The 26,335-nt window shown below is 45.7% G+C and overlaps 1 protein-coding gene across 1 annotated transcript in view; it reads right to left on the bottom strand.

Annotated features, from left to right (window-relative positions):
• Positions 1–26,335, bottom strand: part of TAF4B (TATA-box binding protein associated factor 4b) — a gene marked incomplete at its 5' end in the record, with an annotated part of 319,056 nt that overhangs the window by 125,548 nt on the left and 167,173 nt on the right. Inside the window, one exon of the mRNA XM_082258681.1 lies at positions 17,290–17,459. Within this exon, the coding sequence (XP_082114807.1) occupies positions 17,290–17,459 (170 nt within the window). The remainder of the gene's footprint in view (positions 1–17,289; positions 17,460–26,335) is intronic.

The raw sequence follows: 26,335 nt of genomic DNA, 5'->3' as shown, positions 1-26,335 counted from the left end.
CCATAGGGTTATTATTGCAATGCTCAAGGAACGGGGGTATGAGAGAAGTGGGGCCGTCCCAGATGATGACTATGTCATCTATAGAACGGCCAAAAAAAACTAGATTGGCAGCGAAAGGATTGTTCTGCCAAATGTATTGGTGCTCCCAATGGCCCATGGTCAGGTTAGCGTAGCTGGGGGAAAAGTTGGCCCCCATGGCGGTGCCTTTAATTTGGGTATAGAACTCGCCGTTGAACTCGAAATAATTGTGGGTGAGGCAATATTCGATGAGATCGAGAAGAAAGTGTATTTGCCGGGGATTGAGTGTAGATTTGTTGTTCAGAAAGAAACGTACGGCCTGGAGTCCGATGTGATGTGGTATTGAAGTGTAGAGAGAGACTACGTCCAAAGAAAGCCAGAGGTAGGATAATTGCCACGAATAAGGGGATAAAAGGTCAAGTAAGTGGATACTGTCTTTAATGTATGATGATAGCTGTTGGACAACCAGTTGCAGGAAGTGATCAATATAAAATGGAGAAGTAACTGGACACGCTCTCCATGGCCGCTATGATGGGTCTGCCTGGGGGGTGAAGGGGATCCTTGTGGATCTTAGGGAGGTGGTAGAAGTGAGGCCTATGGTAAAAGTCATGTTTGAGAAATGACACCTCTGTGGGGGTGATGATGATATCCTTAGCAGCTTTGTCAATGAGGGTTCCATTTTAAAGTCAGGCAGAGGGTCTCTGTAAGTTTTAAGTAGGTGGAGCTATCCGAGAGGAGCCTGGTAGTATTTTTCATAATCATTGGGCAATCCTAAAAGAAGATCCACACCTGCAAACAGACCTCAAAGAGCGCCCCCCGTGAGCCCAAGAACAATACATCGCTTACCCTTTCTCTTCAAATCAAGGGAATGTATAAATGTCGTAAAGCCCAGTGCCTAACATGCAAACATGTTACACATGGCCTTAAAAAATTTTCGAACAAGGGGAAAGTCCACACCCTCACAGACTTCTACACCTGCTCCTCGGAGTTTGTCATCCATTGTCTTACATGCCCCTGTGATCTACTATATGTAGGTCGCACAATACGGGCTTTACGTAAACGCTTTGGGGAACACCGAAACTTGGTGGAAAAGGGCTCCGACAAACATAATGTCCCCCGACACTTCACTGAACATCAAAGTGCTCTGATGGACTTAAGGTGTGGGTGCTGGAATCTGTCCCCGCACACTTTCCCCCCTGCCGAACAATTCAAAAGATTATGCGATAGAGAAAACTACTGGATATACACCTTGGACACTTTAGCGCCAGGAGGCTTGAACGAGGGGTTAGAAATATTACACTGTAACAGATATGCGCGCGCATGTACACACGGACGCACACCTTTCCACACGCATGCACGTCAGTGTGCTTGTACACAACTGAGAAGACATTGTTCATAGAATCTGCTGAAGGGAGGCCCAGTCCACTGCCTCATGTTTCTCTTAATTTTATCTCCATCATTGTTTTTAGATTTTTTCTATTTTTACATCTTTCATTTTTAATCTTACCCGTTCATTATCATCATCTTGATCTCCATTCCCACACCTTTGGGTGTACTGCAATATTGTCACCCCCCATGGGCTAAGTAATGGCAAGCAAGTGTGCCTAACAATTGCCCTACCCCATTTGGGGTCATAGGTGGTGAACCTCCACAATCATATACCCATACCGGGTGAACCCCCCAAAATCATGTCCTGTACCTACTTGTGACCATACATCCTCACATATGTACATGTTCAGATATATTTTGAAACACCCTGGTAGCATCACCCACTTATTGCCATACACCTCACACTCATAACCCCATTGTTAGGGTATGCACTGTCCCAGGTGCACCATGGCACATTACCCTTATAAGTTCAAGTGTTTTCTCTTTTCTTTTTTTCCTCTCTTGTAATATGATATTCTGTGTTTCCCCACCGTTGTATTCATGTATATGCTTTTTATATGGACTTATCATGGCTCCTGTCATGCCTCCAGGGAATTTCCCTGTTAAACCTAATGCAGAGTTTATGTTTGAAGCCACACTAGCACCTCGGCCCGCCTCTTTTGGGACCCACCCTCTCCGGACTTATGCTCCAATGAGCTACTTATCAACAGGGTTTATATTCCGTGTCCCTGATAAGCCACTCCCAGCGCCTAATGAAGGAGCACAGATGCTCCGAAAGCTAGCAACGCCCATCTTTCCCTCCACCTCACAGGAAGGGATGTCGGGCTGACAGGAAGTAGGAAGTGGAGCCCCACTGAGAGTCCTTCACCACCACAGCACCATCAGACAGGCTGCCAGACAACAGCCTCCGCGCACCACCGACACCCCGCACCCTTCCTTTCTGCAACGGTATCCAGGACAAGAAGATGGATGATCCCATTCACCTACCGTACCGGCCTTTACTTACCTAAGAGTAAGTCACTGTGTTTTTTGTATTAATAAACCTTATGCTTCACTAAGCTGGCGCTGCTTTCTTTTTGTTTAATCCCTCCCCTTACAACAGGGGTATCCAGCCTTTACAGCTACACCGGGGTGTATGCCTCTGGCAAACTTTCTTTTCAGTCTCAGCGATGTCAGTAGTACATGGAAATGGCAAGAGTAAACCCATAGTGCGAATCCGAACAAAAAGTTTTATCGATGCATCACTGCAGTGCACTTACATTAGATTAAAACAGTCTGCTCGTGCTAAAAATCAGCAAGTCCGGAACATGCTGCGCTCTACGGACTCAAACCGAAGTGGTGCAATGACGCTAGACTCCGCCCTACACGTTACATCACTCTGCCATCATCGGGAGCAGTGCCATCTTGCTCCACTCACAGTTTATATCAGGTAAGGTATCCTAACAGCCCCAGGTCACGTGTCCCGTGGCTATTTTGACTAATTTTTGGCGCAGGGGCGTGTCCATTGTCTCCAGGCAACCCCTTAGCCAATTAAAATACTGCCGACCACGGCCTTCCCCCCAGCTTACTGCAAAATGGCACATATCTGCGGGTGTGTGAGGTTATTCATCCCGTCTCACTGGTTTGAATCTGTGTGTTTTTTAAGATCCAGGTTATTCCACCCGGATGGTCTTCATTATGCTAGGGATGTTATTTACCGCTTGTTCATTTAATGTATAAAAAAAACTTCACATGAATATACATATAAATGCAGAACTATTCCAATGTTAAAACACTGTTAAAATAAAAAAAAAAAAAAGAAGTAAAAAATATATAAATGTAAAAAATATGTAATTATAAAATAAAAAAAATTCTAAAAATGCAAGGCGGCCTATATATGTGAAAAATAAAAATGTAAAAGGAGGATTAAAAAAAACAAAAACAAAAAAGAAACCCCTTGTGAAATAAATATATGTATGTGTATATATATATATATATATATATATATATATATATATATATATATATATATATATATATATATATATATATACACACACACACACACACACACACACATACATACACATATATATATATATATATATACATATATATATATATATATATATATATATATATATATATATATATATATATACACACATACACATATATACATACACACACACACACAGCTGCAAGAAAAAGTATGTGAACCCTTTGGAATTATATGGATTTCTGCACAAATTTGTCATAAAATGTGATCGGATCATCATCTAAGTCACAACAATAGACAATCACAGTCTGCTTAAACTAATAACACACAAATAATGAAATGTTGCCATGTTTTTATTAAACACACCATGTAAACATTCACAGTGCAGGTGGGAAAAGTATGTGAACCCTTGGCTTTATTAACTGGTTGAACCTCCTTTGGCAGCAATAACTTCAACCAAACGTTTCCTGTAGTTGCAGATCAGACCTCCACAACGGCTAGGAGTAATTCTTGACCATTCCTCTTTACAGAACTGTTTCAGTTCAGCAATATTCTTGGGATGTCTGTTGTGAATCGCTTTCTTGAGGTCATGCCACAGCATCTCAATCAGGTTGAGGTCAGGACTCTGACTGGTCCACTTAAGGAGGTGTATTTTCTTCTGTTTAAGCCATTCTTTTGTCGATTTACTTCTATGCTTTGGGTCACTGTCCTGTTGCAACACCAATCTTCTGTTGACCTTCAGCTGGTAGACAGAAGGCCTTAAGTCCTCCTGCAAAATGTCTTGATAAACTTGGGAATTCATTTTTCCTTCGATGATAGCAACCCGTCCAGGCCCTGACGCAGCAAAGCAGCCCCAAACCATGTTGCCCCCACCACCATACTTCACAGTTGGGATGAGGTTTTGATGTTGGGTGTGCTGTGCCTCTTTTTCGCCACACATAGTGTTGTGTGTTTCTTCCAAACAACTCAACATTGGTTTCATCTGTCCACAGAATATTTTGCCAGTACTACTGTGGAACATCCAGGTGCTCTTGTGCAAACTGTAAACGTGCAGCAATGTTTTGTTTGGACAGCAGTGGCTTCCTCTGTGGTATCCTCCCATGAAATCCATTCTTGTTTAGTGTTTTACGTATTGTAGATTCGCTAACAGGGATGTTAGCATTTGCCAGTGACTTCTGTAAGTCTTTAGCTGACACTCTAGGATTCTTCTTCACCTCACTGAGCAGTCTGCGCTGTGCTCTTGCAGTCATCTTTAAAGGACGGCCACTCCTTGGAAGAGTAGCAGCAGTGCTGAACTTTCTCCATTTATAGACAATTTGTCTTACCGTGGACTGATAAACGGCAAGGCTTTTGGAGATACTTTTATAACCCTTTCCAGCTTTATGCAAGTCAACAATTCTTAATCGTAGGTCTTCTGAGAGCCCTTTTGTGCGAGGCATCATTCACATCAGGCAATGCTTCTTGTGAAAAGCAAACCCAGAACTGGTGTGTGTTTTTTATAGGGCAGGGCAGCTGTAACCAACACCTCCAATCTCATCTCATTGATTGGACTCCAGTTGGCTGACATCTCACTCCAATTAGTTCTTGGAGATGTCATTAGTCTAGGAGTTCACATACTTTTTTCACCTGCCCTGTGAATGTTTACATGGTGTGTTCAATAAAAACGTGGCAACATTTCATTCTTTGTGTGTTATTAGTTTAAGCAGACTGCGATTGTCTATGGTTGTGACTTCTATATATATATATATATATATATATATATATATATATATATATATATATATATATATATATATATATACATATAAGCAAGGTGTTGAAAATAGATCTTTATATGGGTTAGGAAGACTAATGGGGTTGAGATTAGAGGATCTGCAATCATTCATTAGAATTGAAACAGTTGAGGTCTATATCAATATTAAGGCCTTCTGGCTGGAGAGAGTTCAACTGGAAAATCCATTTTGTTTCATTTTGTGAGTTCTTAATCCTCTTATTGTCCCCTCTCCAAAGCTCCGTTACCATATCAATAGGATTCTCACAAAAAGAGGTCTCGTGGTCCTCCCCACATATTGTAACCAGCATGGGCATTATATTACATAGGTGACATGCGTGCTTATGCATGTAATCATTTCTCTTATTTTATGTTGTCTATCTGTGGCTGAGGCTATAAAAGTGGTCATTCTCTTTGGTTGTTTTTTGCTAGCTTTACATAGTAGACATTTTTGACACCTAAAAAAGAAAAAAAAAAAACAAAAGCCCTTTTAAAAATTGGTAAACAAGCGGATTTGTTTTGGTGAATCGAGTTCGTTATGTACCAATTTGGTCCCGAGCATGGGGGGCTTCTCTGTATATAAATTTGGGGCATTGTGGGAGTAATTTCTTCAATGTATTCTCAGAATTGCAGATAGGAGTTTCTTCACTATATTCTCCAAATTCTTATATTGCCTATTAAATCCTGTGAGAAAGGCCCACTCCATATTATTTACGATTTTCTTCTGTTTGTTTTCGAGGAGTGTCTCTCTATTAGCTTATAACTTTCATCTTCAGTATTTCTAATTCTTTTCTCTTATATCCTTTTACTTCAAATTTTCCTTTAGAGTTTGTTTGCTCCTCATAGTCTGTCACTGCAGTTCCTCCTAATCCTCATAAACTGCCCTTTGGGCATATTCCCTGTCCATTTCGGATGAAATGGCGACAGTTTTTGGTAGGCATGTATCCATTTCTGTCAGTTTGTTTGAAAAAGGTCCCCGTGCCTTATTCCCTTATCCTTTTAATTTTGCAGATCCAGATAGTCAATATTTTCATTGTTCCAGGTTCCCGAGAATGAAGTTCATAACGATTGTGATTGAGTTCTTCAAAAAATTCTTTCAGTGAACTTTGAGCCCTCCCAGATCAAAATATCAGATGTAACGTTTGTAAAATTTGAGATTGGATCTTTTTTCACAGTAGATCTGTTCTTCATCCCATTTGCTCATAAATAAATTTGCTACACTTGGGGCGTATCTTGCCCCCAAAGCTACTCCCTTGGTTTGGACGTAATAGTCCCCATTTTACCAAAAGTAATTGCTGCTCATGGCCATTTCTAGGCCTTCTAGAATATATCTGCACCTGGATGTTCAGATCTACTTTTTCCGGTCTCATCTTCCCAAACTTATGTAATGCCCACTCTGCTCCTACTAGACCATCCTTCTGTACAGTATTATTGGTATATAACGAATTCACATCAATGGTGACCAGTAGGTCTCCAGCCTTCACAATTATATTGTTTAGTTCCGATATAAGTTGTTTGCTGTCACTCAGGTACAATTTTCCTTCTGGAACTACAGGTTGTAGGTACCGGTCCAGATATTCCCCCAGTCTGGCAAATAGGGAGTTAATCCCACCTATGATAGATCTCCCAGTGGGTTTTTCTTGGTTTTTATGTACCTTTGGAACATAAATAACTGGTGTCTTACCTGCTTTAGGTATCAAATATTTTTCCTCTTTTTTGCTCAATATGCCCATTTACTTTCCTTTGTTAATGTAAGCTTTCAATTTATTTTCATTTTTCTTAGGGTTACTTTTCAATTTTTTATAGTGGTCTTCCTTGCTTAATACATTCTTCCATTTCCTCCTCATAATCCTTCATGTTTAGAATAACTAATCCTTCTCCTTTGCACGCCGGGTGGATTACAACTTTTTTTTTCCCTCGGTTTCCTCGATAGCATTCCAAACTTTCTCCTGTTTCAATCTTTTTAATTATTTTTTTTTTAACATCCTCCTCTACCATTTTCTTAACCACTTAACGACCAGCCACGTAGATCTACATCGGCTGACTTTGAGTGGTTATACCGGGATGATGCCTCTAGCTAGAGGCATCATCCCGGTACCGTTGTTTGAAGCCGACGGTCGGCTTTACGTCGGTAACGATTGATGCGGCTCGGGAGCTGCTCGATCGTTACCCGGGGGGGCGGGAGGGGACGCCTTCCCGCCGCCTTCCGCGGCTTTGCTCTGGGCTCCCGTCCCACCGGGAGCCCCGAGCACCCAGCCGGCGCGTCCACCGGCTGGATGGAGTCCCGATGAATGCCGGAAACGGCATCGATCGGGTCTCCGATGACGTAACCCGGAGGCGGCGTCCATGACGTCACATCCGGGTTACTCTGCTGCAAAAGGCGGCAGATTTGAAAAACAGCTGTATGCAAAAATGCCGTTTTCGGCGTTTTGCATACAGGGAAGTGTAGTGGAGGGGTCTAGGGTCTTTTAGACCCTCGATCCCTCCATAAAGTGTACCTGTCACTACATATTGGTGTCACAAGGGATGTTTACATTGCTTGTGACAGCAATAAAAGTGATCAGATTTTTTTTTTTTTTTTTAAACACCTGTAATAAAGTTAAAAAAAAGAAAAAATAGGAAAAAAAAATAAAAATTTAGCCGCCCCCGTCACCGTTAGCTCGCGCACAAAAAAAAACCGTATAAGCAAGTCGAGCCGCAAATGAAATCGCTGTTCAAACCACACATGTGAGGTATCGCCGCGATCGCCAGAGCGTGGGCAATAATTAAAAAAAAAGAGCTACACTCTAACTCTAAACTGGTAACCGTTAAATAAATTTAAAGCGTCGCAGATTGAGATCTCTATTGACCGTAATTTGTCGCCATCCCACGGGGGGGCGCAATTTTAAACCATAACATGTTTGGTATCTATTTACTCGGCGTGACATCATCTTTCACAATATACAAAAAAAAAATGGGCTAACTTTACTGTTTAGTATTTTTTAAATGCAGTGAAATGTGATTTTTCTAATTTTTTCCAAAAAAATGGCGTTTTAAAGACCGCTGCGCAAATAACGCGTGACAAAAAAATTTGCAATGACCGACATTTTATTCTCCAGAGTCTTTGCTAAAAAAATATATATAATGTTTGGGGGTTCTAAGTAGTTTTCTAGGAAAAAATACTGGTTTTAACTTGTGAACAAAAAGTGTCCGAAATAGGGCTGGGGGTAAAGTGGTTAAAGACCTTGAGGCTTTCATTACTAGAAATTTTTGGGTTGAATACTGATTTGTCTCTTAGATTTGTCAGTTTATAAACTGTTTGTGTAGCTGCCCTTGGCTCATCTTTCTTCATAGATTTTTTTTTTTATATTGATCTTTTTGCAAATCTATGTAAACCTCAAATTTATCCAAATCTTTATGTGGGGCTTATGTAAAGCCCAAATCTAGAACTTTCAATTCTTCTTGACTAAAAACTGCATTACTGAGATTGAAGATCCCCGTCCCTACTGTTCTCTTTTTCTTGATGCCTCCTCATTTGCCTCGGATCTGTTTTCTCTTTCTCATCCACGTGGTTTTGGGGGTGCTCCCTGTCCAGTCCTCCATCCGTCTCTTTGTTGATCCCATGTAACTTCCCTGTGGTATGGATTGGGAGCCCTTGGTGGTTGCCAGCTCCTCTGCCATGTGTTCTGCCACCCACAACTTGGTAATCCCCATCTTGATGGTCCATACCCTCCTTTTTCTTGGTGGTCTCCCTCTGCATCCCATGGGTAAAAAATTCCTCCTATAGGGAGGCTCCCCATATTTGTTCCCTTCATTTTCTCTCACATGTCTGAGGGGCAAATATCTGTTGTAGGTTTTAGTTGTCCCTCTCAGGGTCCCTGGGGTTCTTGGTGTGTATGTACCCCGGATATTTCCATTATCCTGAAAGGGTCTGGAGTTTTGGCTGGGAGATCTGACAGTTGGCTCCCTAGGGTTAATTCTAGGTGTTCTAGAACTCAACTATATTATTATTATACAGGATTTATATAGCGCCGACAGTTTGCGCAGTGCTTTACAATATGAGGGTAGACAATACAGTTACAATACAATTCAATACAGGAGATTTAGAGGGCCCGCTCCTTAGAGCTTACAATCTAGAAGGGGGTTCAAGTGAAACAAAAGGCAATAGCTGTGGGGGAAGGGCTGATGGAGAAAATGGAAGTACAGTTATCAGGTGTGGGTAGGACAGGCTTCTCTGAAGAGGAGGGTTTTCAGAGATCGTCTAAAAGCTAATAGAGTAGGAGATAATCGGACAGATAAGGGTAAGGAGTTCCATAGGATTGGTGAGGCTCTGGTAAAGTCCTGGAGGGAAGCATGGGAGGAGGTGATGAGGGAGCTAGAGAGTAGGAGGTTTTGAGAGAAAGGAAGAGAGCGATTCGGTTGGTGTTTTGAGACTAGGCTAGTGATGTCGCTGGGGGCTAAGTTGTGGATGGCTTTGTAAAATGTTGTTAGTATTTTGAATTTAATTCATTGGGTGAGCGGAAGCCAGTGGAGGGCTTGACAGAGAGGAGCAGTGGACACTGAGCGATTGGTAAGGTGGATGAGTCTGGCAGCAGCGTTCATGATGGATTGAAGGGGGGATAGCCTATGTATAGGTAAGCCAATGAGAAGGGAATTGCAGTAGTCGCGGCGCGAGATGACCAGGGAGTGAACTAGAAGCTTTGTTGTGTCTTTGGTTAGAAAGGAGCGTATTTTGGAGATGTTGCGGAGGTTGAGGCGGCAAGATTTGGACAGTGATTGGATGTGGGGCTTAAAAGAGAGTTCAGAGTCCAGAACAACACCTAGGACCTTGCCATGCGGGGATGGGCTGATAGTAATGCCATCGATATTGACAGAGAGATCAGGGGAAGGGGCACGTGGTGGAGGAAGGATTATAACTGTAATATATAACTATATTCCATTCTCCTTCATCTCTTTCCACTGAGGTTTCTCTGGACTCATCATCCATGTAAATGACATTGTCTTCTTCTTGGTTTTCTTTCGCCGGTCATTCCACTAACGGGGCACGATTCCTTCCATTGACACCACTGATGGGACATCCGTGGTAACCTGCCATAAGTTTTTACCATTTTGAACTGTCACTATACACACATATATATATATATATATATATATATATATATATATATATATATATATATATAATCCCTAGCGATAATCACTGTCTTCTCCCATCGAGGATGGCATCCCCGCCTGCCCGCCCCCGTCAGGAGAAGAAAATTGCTCGGCAGGAGGGATTCCCATGTCAACACTGTCTGTATTGATGGGGGAATCATGCAAAAATGGATTTTTGTAAGAACTTACCGTAAAATCCTTTTCTCTTAAGCTCATTGACAGACGTAGTCTTCTTGATTCTCAAGAGCTGGGTTATGTTGTCTCCGCAGGAGTAGGACTAGGCAGAATGACAAAACGTTCTGGCTCCACCCTAGGGGCAGTCCCTGAGGGTATATCCTCCCTCTCTCTGCTACAGGGAATCAGTTCTGTTTAAAGCAGTACAGAGAATTTAACCCAACCCAACTCAATGATAGAGGGGCGGGTACTACGTCTGTCAATGAGCTTAAGAGAAAAGGATTTTACGGTAAGTTCTTACAAAAATCCATTTTTCTCTATCGCTCATTGACAGACGTAGTCTTCTTGATTCTCAAGAGCTGGGACATCCAGAAGTAGTGCCACAAATGAGGGGTGGGATTGACAAAATCAAATCCAATCTAGAAGGCCCAACCGGTGCCAAACTAGAAGTTTTAAAGGCTCATTATAAACAAAGAATGAGGCTAAAGAAAAATTTTTCCAACGGAAAAAAACCCTCGAGGTAGACCACTGGTCTCCTCAAATTGCGGCCTGCAAAACCTTGCGGCCAAATGAGGCATCAGACGATGCCATTACATCAACTTTATAATGTTTAGAGAAGGTATGCACCGACGACCAGGTAGCCGCCTTGCACACCTGGACCACTGACGCCTGATGGCGAAAGGCCCATGACGCACTAAGTGCCCGAGTGGAGTGCGCCTTAACAGGGAACGGGGGCTCCCGACCCTTAATAGAATAAGCCTGCACTACCGTCTGTCTGATCCATCTGGAAATGGTCGCGGCAGAAGCAGGCAACCCCTTTTTGGGTCCATCTGGGATCACAAAAAGTGAATCCGTCTTGCGAAACGAGTCTGTCGTTTTCAAGTATACCCTGATCGCCCGGACCACATCCAAGGAGTGCAAAGCAAATTCCCGAGGATGACTGGGCTTAGGACACAGGGAAGGTAATACAATTTCTTCATTCAGATGAAATTCTGAAACCACTTTTGGTAGGAAGGATGGATTCGGACGAAGAACCACCTTATCTCTATGAACCACCAGATATGGTGAACGACAAGATAATGCGGCCAGTTCTGACACCCTGCGTGCAGAAGTAATAGCCACCAAGAAGGCCACCTTCTGGGACAACGTGGGTAGAGGAATCTCCCTAATATCTTCAAAGGGAGGTTTCTGAAGAACCGACAACACTAGATTAAGATCCCAGGGGGGTAACGGCGCGTGCACTGGTGGAGCCAGATGTCGCAACCCCTGGATGAAATTCCGCACCAAGGAATGAGTAGCCAAAGGCTTCTGAAAGAAGATGGCTAATGCTGAGACCTGACCCTTGATAGTACTCAAGGCCAGTTTCTGCTCAACCCCTTGTTGCAGAAAAGCCAATATTCGGCTAATCGAATAAGACCGAGGACGGAACCCCAAAGGTTCACACCATGCAATGTAGGACTTCCATGTGCGATGATAAATCTTTCTGGAAGTCACTTTCCTTGCTTCAACTAGAGTAGGAATAACGGAAGCTGACAAACCTTTGTCCTTCAGCACCTGGGTCTCAATAGCCAGGCCGTTAAAGCCAGCGATCGTAAAGCAGGATGGAAGATCGGTCCCTGAGACAGTAGATCCTCCCTGAGAGGAAGTCTCCATGGGACGTCCGCCACCAGTCTGACCATGTCGGCGTACCAAGCTCGACGAGGCCAGTCCGGAGCTACCAGGATTACTGGGATTCCTTCCTCCTCTACCCTGCGAAGAAGTCTTGGCAGTAACGCGAGAGGAGGGAAGGCATATATTAGCTGGTATTGCCCCCACGGGGCGATCAGTGCGTCTGCGGTTTCTGCTAGAGGATCGCGGGAGCGAGCCACGAATCTCTGAACTTTCCTGTTGAATCGTGATGCCAACAGATCCACATCCGGGGTGCCCCACCGTAGGCACAACTGGTGGAAAACGTCTGGATGGAGGGACCATTCCCCCTGATCCAGGGTCTGACGGCTGAGATAATCTGCCTGCCAATTCTCCACCCCCGGAATGAACACCGCAGAGATTGTTGGAACAAATCGTTCCGCCCAGCGAAGAATGCAAGCCACTTCTTTGGCCGCTCGGACACTCTTGGTGCCCCCCTGATGATTGACATAAGCCACGGCCGTGGCATTGTCCGACTGGATCCGAACCGGGCTGCCCTGGAGCTGCTCGGTCCAGTGAATCAGACAAAGTCTGATCGCTCTCAGTTCCAATACATTTATCGGTAACCTGGATTCTTCCGGGGACCAAAGTCCCTGGACAGATAACGGACCAAGAATTCCTCCCCATCCGGATAGACTGGCATCCGTGGTCACTATCGTCCAATATATTGGCAGAAATGACTTTCCCTGGCTGAGCATTGGAGACCGAAGCCACCAAACCAGAGACTCTCTGGTCTGTTTGCTCAATCGTATCTGATTGTCCAGGGATTCCGGATTCCGATTCCATCTGAGAAGAATCTCTTGCTGAAGAATTCGGGTATGGGACTGGGCAAATGGGACTGCTTCGAATGAAGCCACCATCAACCCCAGAACCCTCATGCACGTCCGAAGGGAAGACCAGCTGTTGGACAGTAACAACTGGACTGCTGATTGAATCTTTCGAAGTTTCCCTACCGGAAGGAAAACTCTCGTCCTGACTGTGTCTAGAATTAGACCCAGATATTCGAGCCTCTGGGTGGGAACCAGAAATGACTTTTGCTGGTTCACCAGCCACCCGAATTCCTGTAAAGAAATCATAGTAATTTCTATGTTTTGTAGCAAGGTCTGAGGAGACTCTGCATGAAGCAGAAGATCGTCTAGGTAACCTAGAATCGATATACCTCTTTGGCGCAGAAGTGCCAACATTGGGGCCAACACCTTTGTGAAGACCCGCGGAGCCGTGGCGAGACCGAAAGGTAACGCCACAAACTGATAGTGGTTCTCCTCTACGGAAAAGCGTAGAAAACGCTGATGTCCTGCGAAAATGGGAATGTGAAGATAGGCGTCCTTGATGTCTATGGACGCTAGGACATCCCCTGGATGCAGGAAGGCTGCTACCGTGCGAATGGACTCCATTCTGAATCTTCTTATGTTGACGAAAGAATTGAGTGCTCTTAAGTCCAGAATTGGACGCACTTTGCCCTCTTTCCTGGGTATTGTAAACAGGTTTGAATAAAACCCTTGAAACCGTTCTGTCCAAGGAACGTGGACTACCACTCCTTGTTGTAGTAAATCTGTGACTGCTCTCCTCAGATCTTCTAAACGATCTGCGGATAGACGGATATTGGAAGGGAAGAATCGCGCCGGTGGGAGAGATCGAAACTCGATCTTGTACCCTGACCTTATGACTTCGCAAACCCAAATGTCCGGGATTCTGGAAAGCCATGGATCCGGGAACCGGCGAAGACGTCCCCCCACCCCAGTTATGGGTGGGGGCGCACCTTCAGGCTTTGGATGGTTTATCTTCAGGTCTGGAGGGGGCGGGCTTTTGCTTGCCCGACCAACGACCCCTGACGCCTCCTGTAGGAGCTTTGGAGGACTTAGTTTTTTTCACCCGCTGGATGAAAAAAACCTCTTGTGAGCAGAAAAAGAAGGCCCTCGTCTTTGACGAGTTCCTCTACCTTTAAAATTTTGCGGTAAAAAGGTGCTTTTTCCACCGGTGAGATCCTTAATGATCTCATCTAAGTTGGCTCCAAATAGACGCTCTCCTGAAAAGGGGATATTAGCCAATGCTTTTTTGGAACCTTGGTCGGCTAACCAACCTTTTAGCCACAGTGTACGCCTGAGAACCACTGCTGAGACTGATGCTCGCGCCATTAATGGAGTGGCGTCTAACGCCGCATCACATACAAACTGTAACCCCTGTATCATTTGTTCCAACAAATCTGATACCGCCTGAGGGACTTCTTCTAAGTCCCGGCGTAACCACTTGGTCCATTCAGTTACAGCCTGCGAAACCAGACCAATAGCAATTATTGGTCTGAAAGCTGATCCAATCAAGGAAAACATGGTGCGAGACATAGCTTCTATCTTGCGATCCACTGGATCTTTAAAAGACGGAGCGTCTTCTAAAGGAATAACCGTGGCTTTATTCAATCTAGCAATAGGTGAATCCACCACAGGTGGTTCTGTCCATTTCTTAATAAGGGTTTCCTGAAACGGATAACGCCTGTCAATGCGTTTAGAAATATTAAAAGTGCGTTTTGGCAGACGCCATTCTTCTTCGATTGGATTGCCAAAACATTTGGGCAATGGAAAAACCTTCGCCACTTTGATGCGCTTTTTAGTCCCAAAAGGGATCTCAGTTTCAGCTATTTCCGATGGAGTACCCTGTAACCTTAAAGTCTCTTGAACAGATACAATGAGTGCGTTTACCAACGCTTCCTCTCGGGCTATGGCGGATGCCGAAACATCCTCCTCACTGTCTGAAGAGACAGGACCCGAGACACCAATACCAGATGAAGTACCTGCAACTGCAGAAATAGGCTCAGAGTCTGAATCCGAAGTTTCAGATAATAAGGGGTTAGGCGGGGGTCGCTTTCTTGCGCCCTGTCCCTGACAAGCCACTTCCACCCGGGACACAAAAGTTTCCATAATAGCTGACAAAGATTCAATTGTCAATGGGGTGCTGGAGGATCCCGCAGACCCCTCGAGGGGATCCGGAGGAGATACATGAGTGGCAGGGTCCATGTTAATACAGGACACCTTTGCCAGCAAAAACAAAAAAACTTTTTTTTTTTTTTTTTTTTTTTTTCGTGTGCAATAGCGCCCTAGCGCAATAGCGCCCCTCAGAGTACCTGCTTCTCGATCCCAGAGAGAGAGAGAGAGAGAGAGAGGGACCCCCAAGGCTCACCAACCGATGCAGTGCAGTTTCCAACAAACTGCAGTCAGCGTCTGTCTTACACAGACTGGAAGGAGCTGTTTGCTTTTTTCCCGGGCAGAAGGCGTGGCTCCGCCCCCTGTGTACGCCTTCCGGCGTTCCCAGCCCTCCACAAGGTAGCTGGGCTCACAAAAACATGGCCGCCCCCATAGAAGAGACATAAGACTCCAAAACATGGCGGCCGGCGTGACCTGAGGACATACATGCATTCGGTCTACGGCAAAATGGCGGCGGACCGCCGATATCGTCTTCCCAGCACATCCACCTGCACTCTGCTAAGAGGTGACATATGGATCTACAGAGATACACTGCACATAAGGTAGGATTATACCTCCTATGTCTGCTGTAATTTACAGTCTGCTGGGTAGAGTGTTAGCTCTTGAACCAAGTCCACTTCCCACAAACACATGCTGTATTACAAGGGGGACTTGTAAATATCAGATATATACTGACCATATATGGAGGGGCCCATAATATATACTGCCTCATAATGAGGAAAAAAGGGAACGTTTACTCACCATACCGAACCGATAGGCACCCTCTCTTCACAATACCCTCTCCACCGGGGTGGGGGTTTTGTGGACGCCTCGACTCTCTGGTACCTGGCGTCCAAGCGAGCTTTTAACTCGCAAAGTCAGTCCCTTTGCTGGGACTCCGTCGCGGCCGACTCAGCGCACTGGTCTGCATGCGCTCTTAGGCAGAAACCGGGGTGACCACTGGATCTCAACATCCAGCCCGTCGCCCGGCCCCGCATACTTACTTGAATATGTCGCGGCCGACCAAGCGCAATGCCATGGTCTGCGCGCGCTCGTAGGCCGGCTGGGGTGACCACAAGTGTCGCCCAGTCCGGCATTTTTGCTTGAAGATCTCACAGGAAAAAAACACTGGAGAAAACTACCTAAAAAATGTCTTTTTCTTAAAGAAAAAAAGTCTTGCCAGGACCAAAAGATCCCAGCAAGGAACTTAGGTCCTTACTCCTGACTAGACAGAAAAAAACTGATTCCCTGTAGCAGAGAGAGGGAGGATATACCCTCAGGGACTGCCCCTAGGGTGGAGCCAGAACGTTTTGTCATTCTGCCTAGTCCTACTCCTGCGGAGACAACATAACCCAGCTCTTGAGAATCAAGAAGACTACGTCTGTCAATGAGCGATAGAGAAATTTCTTTACTGAAACTTGTGGTTGCAGGAAAGAAACTTGCACCATCTATGGGCTAAGTTTTAACTAATTCAAGATTTAAATAGTCTAATCTACCATTCCAACTTTTCAATATACAACACTGCCATCCGCATACTGAGTCTTTCTGATATATGGTGTTTTTTGGCAGACTGGGTATAAAATAACCCAACCTACTGTGATCACTGGTCCTTAAATGATACCCATAAACTAGAAATCCAGACTGACGGTTTAATTCTCTGCTTTAAGTCGTTGCAGCCAGGAGGCCATGATGTGTCTGCCAAGCCTCACAAACGACAGTTTGTATTGAGAAAAGGGTGAAAATTCACAGTTTCTAATTGTCTCAAATTGTGTGCATGACTGTTAGGGCTGGTTAGTGGTTTTAACTCCCCCCCTAAACAAAGCAATGCAGCCGCTTATGGCTGTATCCATGTCTCATTGCAAAAGATAAACAAAATGTTGCAATCGGCAGGTGGTACCGCCGCCAAACGCAACCCATTCAAGCTAACGAAGCAGCGCCACAATTGCGTGCGGTGCATATGGTTGCGGATCTGTGATTCAACATGTTGAGAGTTAAACAGCAGATCAATAATGACCTGAAAAGTATGCCAGTAGTAAAGTCAGAATACCTGATATGCATACTTGTTCTGGGTCAGTATTACAAAGCATTGAAGCAATGGAAGCTTGCAGGACCATCCCAGGTAAAAAGTATGGTATTGTTAATGGAATTCAAACTTTATATAGATAAACGACCTTGCATTTTCTTACCTATGTCTAGAATTCGGGATTGCAGAGCAGATGTAAAGAGAAAAGGTTCATCCTTACAAGACCGGATCACAGCACCAACAAGTTCAGAATTGGTTGCCAAAATACATGCATTCTCTTCATTCAGGTTAACACCAGCCATAGATGTGACATCGTTAATATCATCTTCTTCTCTGTATTTCAAAAAAAGATATTCCCATGTTATTTACAAATTTCTAACTAAAATGCAGAATAAATTATTTATGTAAACTTGAAAAAAAATAATTAATAGGCTTCTTTATCAAGAGATACATAAGATTTTTGGGAACACTCAATGATGGAAGTTACTTCAGTCATGCCAAATAAAGAGAGTAACTTCTGGGATCTGTCTTTAACCTGTATAATTTACTTACCCAAGAATCAATCTCCAATTCATCTGAACTCGCCCTGCTTACCGTATTGCTGCAATCGTTATTGCAAAAAATTCACTCCTTTGCTTCTACGTCTTCATGGTGAGACACTTGATCCCTAGGTATTTGAAATCCAACACCACTCCTTTCTTTAACGGCTAGAGGCTCTCAATTACCTTATGGACTTTGAGAAATTGGTTGCAGAGGTTTGGCTGGCTTTAATACTGTTTAGAGCTCTCCCAAATTGCAGGAGTTTCTTGCGGGCCTTCGCTAAGGACTACTGTTATGTTCCCCTATATTCGATTACACTTTTCTCCCCATTGCTCCTTACCATTGTACACCACTGCAGAGACCTATCCCCCTTTCTTAATGGTAATTACATCCTCTAGTGAGTAACACTGCTAGCGCCATCTGCTGGCCTTAGGGTCGCCTCCCCTCTTTTTACGTTCCTTCTTTTCCTCTCCCTCATTTTCTCCCTCGTTATTTAGAGAGAACATCCCCTTTTTTAGTTTGTGCCTGCCGTTCTTGAGAAGAGTTTCATGTAACATTCTTTCACCCCTAATGTACAACTTCTTCATGTAACTATACAAGATGTCTCTTTTTTGATGACACTATATTAACCTCCCTGGCGGTCTGGTTATGTCCAGATTTCTGTGCTAAAATCAGTACATTGTTTTGCAAGGAAATCTGTTTTAAATTTTAAAACTCACCTTCCCCTGCGATCCCCCGTCTTCCCACTGTGTGCTCGGCCGACGCCGGCACCTGTCTTCCAGTTCCCTTCCCTGCAAGCGTTGGGACGCAGGGGGTGGAACCGGTGGCAATTTCAAAAATGTAAATACACTAAATGACATAATACAAAGTTGTGATCCGTATCATGCTCTTTCACCACAGGATTGCACCTGGTGACTTTTCCAGTGCACTGCCTGTGCTTTTCCAGTTCTTTGTGCCTGGAAAATTGAGAACGACCATGGCGTCCAAAAAGCGTTTTTTGCGGGAAAAGCGCTTTTCGACAAAATGGAAAACAGCGGCAGCGAAACTGTGTTACTTGAAGAACTGAGCGATAGCGATTCGTGGGAAAATTTGTCATCAGGTACGGAAAGTGACGACAACAACGATTCTGATGTCTCTTTCTGGCACATAGCTCCGTTGGAAATCCTGAAGAATCATTTGAAATACTGCCAGGGGGGTTAAAGGACTCTCTTAGAATTGTACTCTGGTATTTCTGTTTCATAACTGTTAAGCTGACGATGCACTGTGCAAAATTAGTTTCATGGGTGGCCCTGTTGGCCCTTCCTGCCGAAATCTTTTGATTAAAAAATGAAGGGGTCTGGAGAAAAATTGTCAGCTGAACAGCAGCTGCACCCAATCTGCTGCAGCTGCTGTTTGGGCATTCGGAGAGCCCAACAGGGGGACTTGTTCATCCACGCTGTAAAGCAAGGATGAAGAAATGTGTTGGATTTGTTAAAATACATCTTGTGATAAAAGGAACATCAGTAAAGGCATCAAGTCAACTGAACTTTTGATCACCAGCAGTGATCTATGGATGTCTTTTGTGGTCACTAAAACCTAGTTCTCAGCGAAACCTACCAAAAGCAAACACATGATGGTTTTATTTGCCATTAGTATTTATTTACTTTATCAAGTAGCAAAATGATTGAGACTTCCCAAGCTGAAGAGGATGGAGCAAGACTGTCAAGGAAGTTGGACCATCAATGACAGCCAGTAGAATGCACCATTAGGATTCGTGATAGACAAAAATCTCAAGTGACACAACTCGTCATCTACCAATAGGAGTTTTAGGTAGACTCAAAATTAAGATCACATAGGCAGCATGACTAAAAATAGCCATATATTCTCACGTGTTGCAATCAACTAAAATCACTGAGGACAGTCAACTATGATAGGAGTTGCATACCCCATGGTTAGCTTGACACCACACTCAAATAGACTGGGGAGTGGAGTTGTAATTTCAATTACAATGGACAGATCGCTCAAAGTCCTCTGAGGGGGACAAAGCCCTGACCTTAAAACTAGTACATGCAGGCATTGATTTTTTTTTTTTTTTTTTGAGACAGACTAACGCATTTTTGAGGTGTATAGAAATAAATTCCTACATTTTAAAAAGGGATCTTATAGAAAACTATACACATTCATTGATCACATTGCTTTGCTCTTATTCTTTAACCTGTGGTAATGAATTAAAAATATGTTTTTTTAATAAATGTACCTCAAGGGTTAACATGTATAAAATAAAGGAATTAAAATATTTTGTATATTTGAAGAACTCTCATTATGCAAATTAAGAAGTATCCAGACTTGACAGTAGAAAGGGATATAAAGCACATTTCTTGCTGAGCTCTACCGGCTACAAAATGTCAGATGTAGTTAAGACACACACTGTACATACTGCAGTATTTTTTCAGCATAGAAGCCCACAAGGAATTTGTAAGAGTGCTAATCGATTTCCATAAGGTTTTTCTTTTGCACGGATAACCCCCTTTATTCTGACTGATCAATGCTGCAGGATTTGTTTCAGTCACAGCAGACGTAGCCAGGACTTTGCTTTTGGCACTGGAGTCACGCAATAGATCTACAGTGTTAAGATCTTTACTGTGCAGCTGGGAACCCCACTAGGCCAAGTACATTTAGAAACCTGGGTCTATTTGCCAACAGCTGTTCATGGGACTTACTGTCCCTGAAACAACTTGAGTGAACATTTTCTGCCAAAACATACATAGCATCTACTAGATCACGTTTCATGAGACTGGGGCATAGCTTACAATAGTCCAGTATATTTTACTAAACTGCCATTAGTAATTGAAACATTGTTAATGTGAGTTCAAATGTCATCATTTTTATTATCTGTTGATAAAGCATTATTAAGCTTACTTAATGGAACTGCAAATCGACATTACCCATGGTAACCACAACTGACATTCGCCTTGGGTACAATCTGAATTGCTATCATGGTCACAGCATAAAAAAAAAAAAAAAAAAAACTGATAAATTACAGAAAAAAATTATAATGCTCCTGTAACATAATTTCATGGAGGTTCTTTACCTTTCATTACCTGAACCTGGTTCGGGTTCAGTCCATTAGATGAAAAAATAGAATTTTTGTAAGATCTTACCGTAAAATTCTTTTCTCCGAGTCCTCTGACAGTCGCCGCCCACTCATACAGTCTTCACTACTGGGGAATTGGTCTTATCCACAGGAGTAAGCTAGGCAGAAGATTTTGTTAGAAATATTCACAAAAAACTTTGCATAGACACACCTATAGTGGGCTATCCCTCTGGTCCAATACCCCCCTTCTAGCAGCATTCCCAATTCAGTTTGGTAGCAAGCAGTAGATAGTCCATGAACCCCAAAAGAGGGGCGGGGGGCGGCGACTGTCAGAGGACTCAGAGAAAATAATTTTACGGTAAAATCTTACAAAAATTCTATTTTCTCTTACGTCCTCTGACAGTCGCCGCCCACTCATACAGTCTTCACTATTGGGACGTCCCAAAGCAGTGTAGATGTGAGGGGTGGGAAACGTAACCGTCTCAAAAGGCAACGCAGCACCCAGGTCAGAGAAAAGAACCTTATCTGACCAGAAAGGTAACACACTGGGTAACAGGAAAGCTCAACAGGAGCGACAAACCCAGGAAAGCAAAATAACCAAGGGGGAAAAAACCCCAACAGGAGGGGAGAGGCTAAAAAATGCCATGTCTCCCCCAAGGCACTGCCGCACCAGAACTTTGCGGCCAAAGGAGGCATCTGCCGATGCCAAAATATCAAGATTGCAAAATTTTGTAAAGGTGTGCACGGACGACCAGGACGCCACTTTGCACAGGTGGGACACCGACACCTGATGGCGAAAGGCCCAAGACACAACCACAGCTCTGGTAGAATGCGCTGTGACAGGGAAGGGCGGAACCCGCTCCCTAAACGAACAAGCCTGTACAATCGTCTGTCTGATCTATGTAGAAATGGTTGCCGCAGACGTGGCCATACCCTTCCGAGGTCCCTCAGGAAGGACAAAAAGAGAATCCGACTTTTTGAAGGATTCAGTAGACAGGTAAACCCGGATCGCCCGGACTACATCCAAGGAATGCAAGACAAACTCCTTAGGGTGCTTAGGATTCGCACACAAGACAATGTCCTCATTGAGATGGAAATCCGACACCACCTTTGGAAGGAAAGATTTATGAGGTCGCAAGACCACCTTATCCCTATGAACAACCAGGTAGGGAGAGCGGCAAGATAGGGCCGCAAACTCTGACACTCTGCGAGCAGATGTGATCACCACCAGAAAGGCGACCTTCCGTGACAGTGCAGGCAGAGGAATCTCCTGGATGTTCTCAAATGGAGGACGTTGCAAAACGGACAAAACCAAATTCAAAGTCCCAAGAAAGCAAGGGTGCCCCCCTAGGGAGAGCCAGATGATGCACCCCTTAAATAAAGGTGCGGATCAAGGATTTTGACGTCAAGTGGCGCTGGAAAGGAATGGCCCGTGCAGATAACCGACCCTTAATAGTGGTCAGTGCAAGACGCTGGTCCACACCAGATTGCAGGAATGCCAACACCCTCGCCACCGAAAAGGCGGAGCGAGGATGGAAACCCTGCAACTCGCACCAGGCGAAATAAGCCTTCCAGGTACGATAATAAATCTTACCGGACGAGGCCTTCCTTGCCTTAAGTAAGGTAGGAATGACCGCCGACGAGAGACCCCGATCTCTCAAGACCTGGCTTTTAACAGCCACGCTGTTAAAGCCAGCAACTGTAAAGCAGGATGTTAGATCGGCCCTTGAGACAGCAGATCGTCCCGTATTGGGAGCCGCCAAGGAGGCTCAATGACCAGTTGCATGATGTCCGCGTACCAAGATCGGCGCGGTCAGTCTGAGGTCATCAGAATCACCAACCTTGGTTCCGAGACTAACCTGTGAAGGAACCTGGACAACAACTGAATCGGGGGGGGGGGGGGGAAGGCATAAATCAGACGATACCGAGTCCAAGGCACCACCAGCGCGTCCGAGGCGTCTGCCAGAGGATCGCGTGTTCTTGCCACAAACCACCCCACCTTGTTTTTGAGACGAGACGCAAACAGATCCACATCCGGGGATCCCCATCGTGCACACAGCATCTGAAACACCTCCGGATGTAGGGACCATTCTCCCAGGTCCTGGGTCTGACAGCTCAGATAGTCGGCCTGCCAGTTCTCCACACCTGGAACGTGAACTGCCGAAACCCCTGAGACCCGCCAGAATCTTGGCCACTTCCTTGGCCGCCTGGGCACTCCTGGTGCCCCCTTGGTGATTCAAGCAACAGATCAAACCTAGTCTGATCGCTCTCAGTTCCAAGACATTTATCAGTAGAGAGGATTTCTTCTCCGACCAAGTGCCCTGGGCAGATAAATTGCCCAGAACGCCACCCCAGCCCGACAGGCTGGCGTCCGTGGTGACCACCGTCCATAACAACGGCCGGAAGGATTTTCCTTCCGTTCGAGCCGGAGACTGGAGCCACCACAGAAGATCTGCTCTGACTTGGTGGCTCAAAGATATCCTCCTTTCCAAAGGACTGAAGATGCCTGTCCCACCTGGCCAGACTCTCCACTTGCAGAGATCGTGTGTGGAACTGCGCAAATGGTATCGCCTCGAAGGCCGACACCATCAATCCCAGGGACCGCATGCCGGTCCTGAGCGATGAGGATTTGTTGTCCCTGAGGGACTTGACCTCGTTCTGTAGAGTCCGGAGTTTTTCCTCCGGCGGGAAGACTTTTGCCTGGGCGGAGTCCAGAATCATCCCCAGGTAAGGGAGGCGAACAGAAGGAGACAATGTCGACTTCTGAAAATTGATGGTCCACCCGAACTCCTGGAGCATCTGAACTGTGGTTGACAGATCGTGCAACAGAGTGGCACCGGAACTCGTCCAGATATCCAAGGATGGCAATCCCCTGCGCCCGCAACAGGGCCAGGACAGGAGCCAAGACTTTGGTAAACACCCTTGGAGCCGAAGCGAGACCATAAGGCAACGCCACTAACTGACAGTGCTCCACTGCTATTGCGAATCGGAGGTACCTCTGATGACCTTCGTAAATGGGGATGTGTAAACACGCATCCTTGAGGTTGATGGAAGCCAGGAAAACTCCCTGGCTCAGGGAGACCACCACCGATCGGAGGGATTCCATGCAGAACTTTTGAACCAGCACGAAGCGGTTCTGAAACTAAGTCCAGAATTGGACGCACCTTGCCCTCCTTTCTGGGCACCATGAACAGATTCGAGTAGAACCCCAGAAACCTGTCCCGATGTGGCACCGGGATGATCGCCCCCTGGGCGAGGAGATCCTGAACCGCCCTTGGAAATGATCTGGGGTCAAAAGAAGATTTGAGGGAAGAATCTGTCTGCTGGGCGCGGTCAAAATTCGATCTTGTACCCTGAGCGAATGAGTTCCTGAACCGTCTGTCCTGAATCTTGGCCAGCCAAGGTCCGGAAAAACAGCGCAGACGTCCCCCCACCCCGGAAGCGGGTGAGGGCGCCCCTTCAGGATGAGGCGGACTGGGCTGCCGTGCCAGTGTGGGCGGCTTTTGGCTTGCCCACCCAAGGCTTCTTCTGGCCACTGGAGGCCTTGAAGGATTTTCCCTTGTCTTGTGCCTTGAAGGCACGAAAGGACCCCTGGTTAGGTTTAAAGGAAGGGCCCTGCTTACCGTGGAAAGACTTGCCCCTGGACACCTGGGGTAGCAGTGTGCTTTTACCCCCAGTGACCCCCTTAACCAATTTGTCCAGTGAGTCCCCAAAAAGGCGATTACCTGCATAAGGGATGTCAGACACCGTCTACTTGGAAGTCTGGTCGGCTGACCAGCTGTTCAACCACATGATGCGACGGATCGTCACTGCAAAACGCAGATAAGCGGGAGACTAAAGGGGGCCTCATCCAAGGCCGCGTCACACAGGTATAAAAACAGCCTGAATAATTTGGTCCACCTTCTCCAGAGTAGCAGGAAGGGCGGAATCAGCCACAAGGGTGCGTCTGAGCACCTTAGTCCACTGAGGCGAACACGGGTTTCATCAAGGAGCCTGCCACCATAGGAGTGGTGGGCAAGAGACTCCACCCGCCTATCCACCGGGTCCCCAAACACCGGGGAATCTCCTGCGGGCATCAGAGTGGCTTTGTTTAACCTGGATACCGTGTGGTCCACCTTAGGGGCCACAGTCCAGCGCGAATCCACCAGAGACGCAAAGGGATAACGGTACTGAAACCCCTTGGGTATCAAAAATAGCGCTCTAAATTGCGCCATTGTTCGTTCATTGTATCGTGAAACAGCGGGATAGGGAAAACACCTGAACCAACTTTTGGGTTCTGTGGGTCCCAAAGGAAGACTCATCTACTAAATGTAGCGTGTCTATAACAGAGCTAATGAGCGCAGACATTGCACCGCGTTCTCTAGCCGGCCCGGAGGGGGAAATCTCCCACCTCCTCCTCCTTCCCCCCGTCCGACTGAGAGGACTGAGACCCCTGAGGGGTACACTGTACGTGGCAAACAAATCTAGCTCCGAATCAGAAGATTGAGAAAGCCTGGGCCTTTTCTTAGAAGCCCGCTCAGACATCAACAGATCCACTTTAGACGCTAAAGTCGTAAACGCAGCAGTAGGTGAGACAATTGCAGAGGAGTACCTGAACCCTCCACCAGAGCTGGGGGGAATTTTGCTATCCTGGGACCCCATAGAAACACTTAGAAATTAAATGGTGCTGGCCCTTTAAATCGGCGATAGCGGCGGTTCCCGCCGCAATGTACCGCAATTAGCGACTAGCCTGTGCTACCAGGCACTGAAGGATATAACTGCCAGCAGAGATATAAACCCAAAAAATAGCAGAAAAGCCCCCAGAAGTATGTTTATACAGTACCACCCTGCCAGCTCGATCTGAGTGCTTAGAAGAAGGAAATGTCATGCCACTAGAGGCCGAACATAGGTCTGAGCCACAAGAACATGGTTGCCAATGTAAGTCTATGGGGGAGGCTCAGAGAAAATGGCCGCCGAGCACATGGGGAAACACATTGCCCGCACTAAAGATGGCGCCCGAAAATGGCGCCAAGCATTACAGAGAAAATGGCTGCTGCCCTTACATGAGGTCAAACAGCCTGCCCACACCCAAAATGGCGGCCCTGCGATTTTACACCGCTGCGGCCCCCACAAACATGTTTGTACCCCAAAAACGTTGCACAAGCACCACAAGGGACACAGGGACCTTCGCAAACCCCCCAAAACCGCGGCAGGACCGATATAGCGCCCCCGCAGGGACCGTGAGGGACACACGGGAACCATACAGACAGACATGAGGGGGATATCACAGACTCCAAATAGACTGCCATCCCCATAACAGAGGCCCCACATACACCCCCCAACAGAAAATGCCATAGACAGAGGGGTAGCATGGTACTCACCGATCCAGCGAAAACATGGGTGCCACTCTGACGGAAAGCCTCTCACTCTGGGTGGGGGTGCCGTCAGCCAAACAGGACGCTAGCAACTCGCGGCGTACCGCAGTTGAGACAGCCTAGCGAAGTAGCCACTCCACAGGCTTTGTCCCTGAGGACAGGGACAGGTTGTTTGCGAGGCCTGGGCGTACGCATAGCCTGCTAACGCTCGATGGCAGGCTGGGATTCCGTAAGGCTCTAGT

This window comes from Pelophylax lessonae (genome assembly GCF_965119305.1).
Source record: "Pelophylax lessonae genome assembly, chromosome: 5".
In the NCBI taxonomy this organism is placed as follows: Eukaryota; Metazoa; Chordata; class Amphibia; order Anura; family Ranidae; genus Pelophylax; species Pelophylax lessonae.
This window is presented reverse-complemented; position numbering and strand designations above follow the sequence as displayed.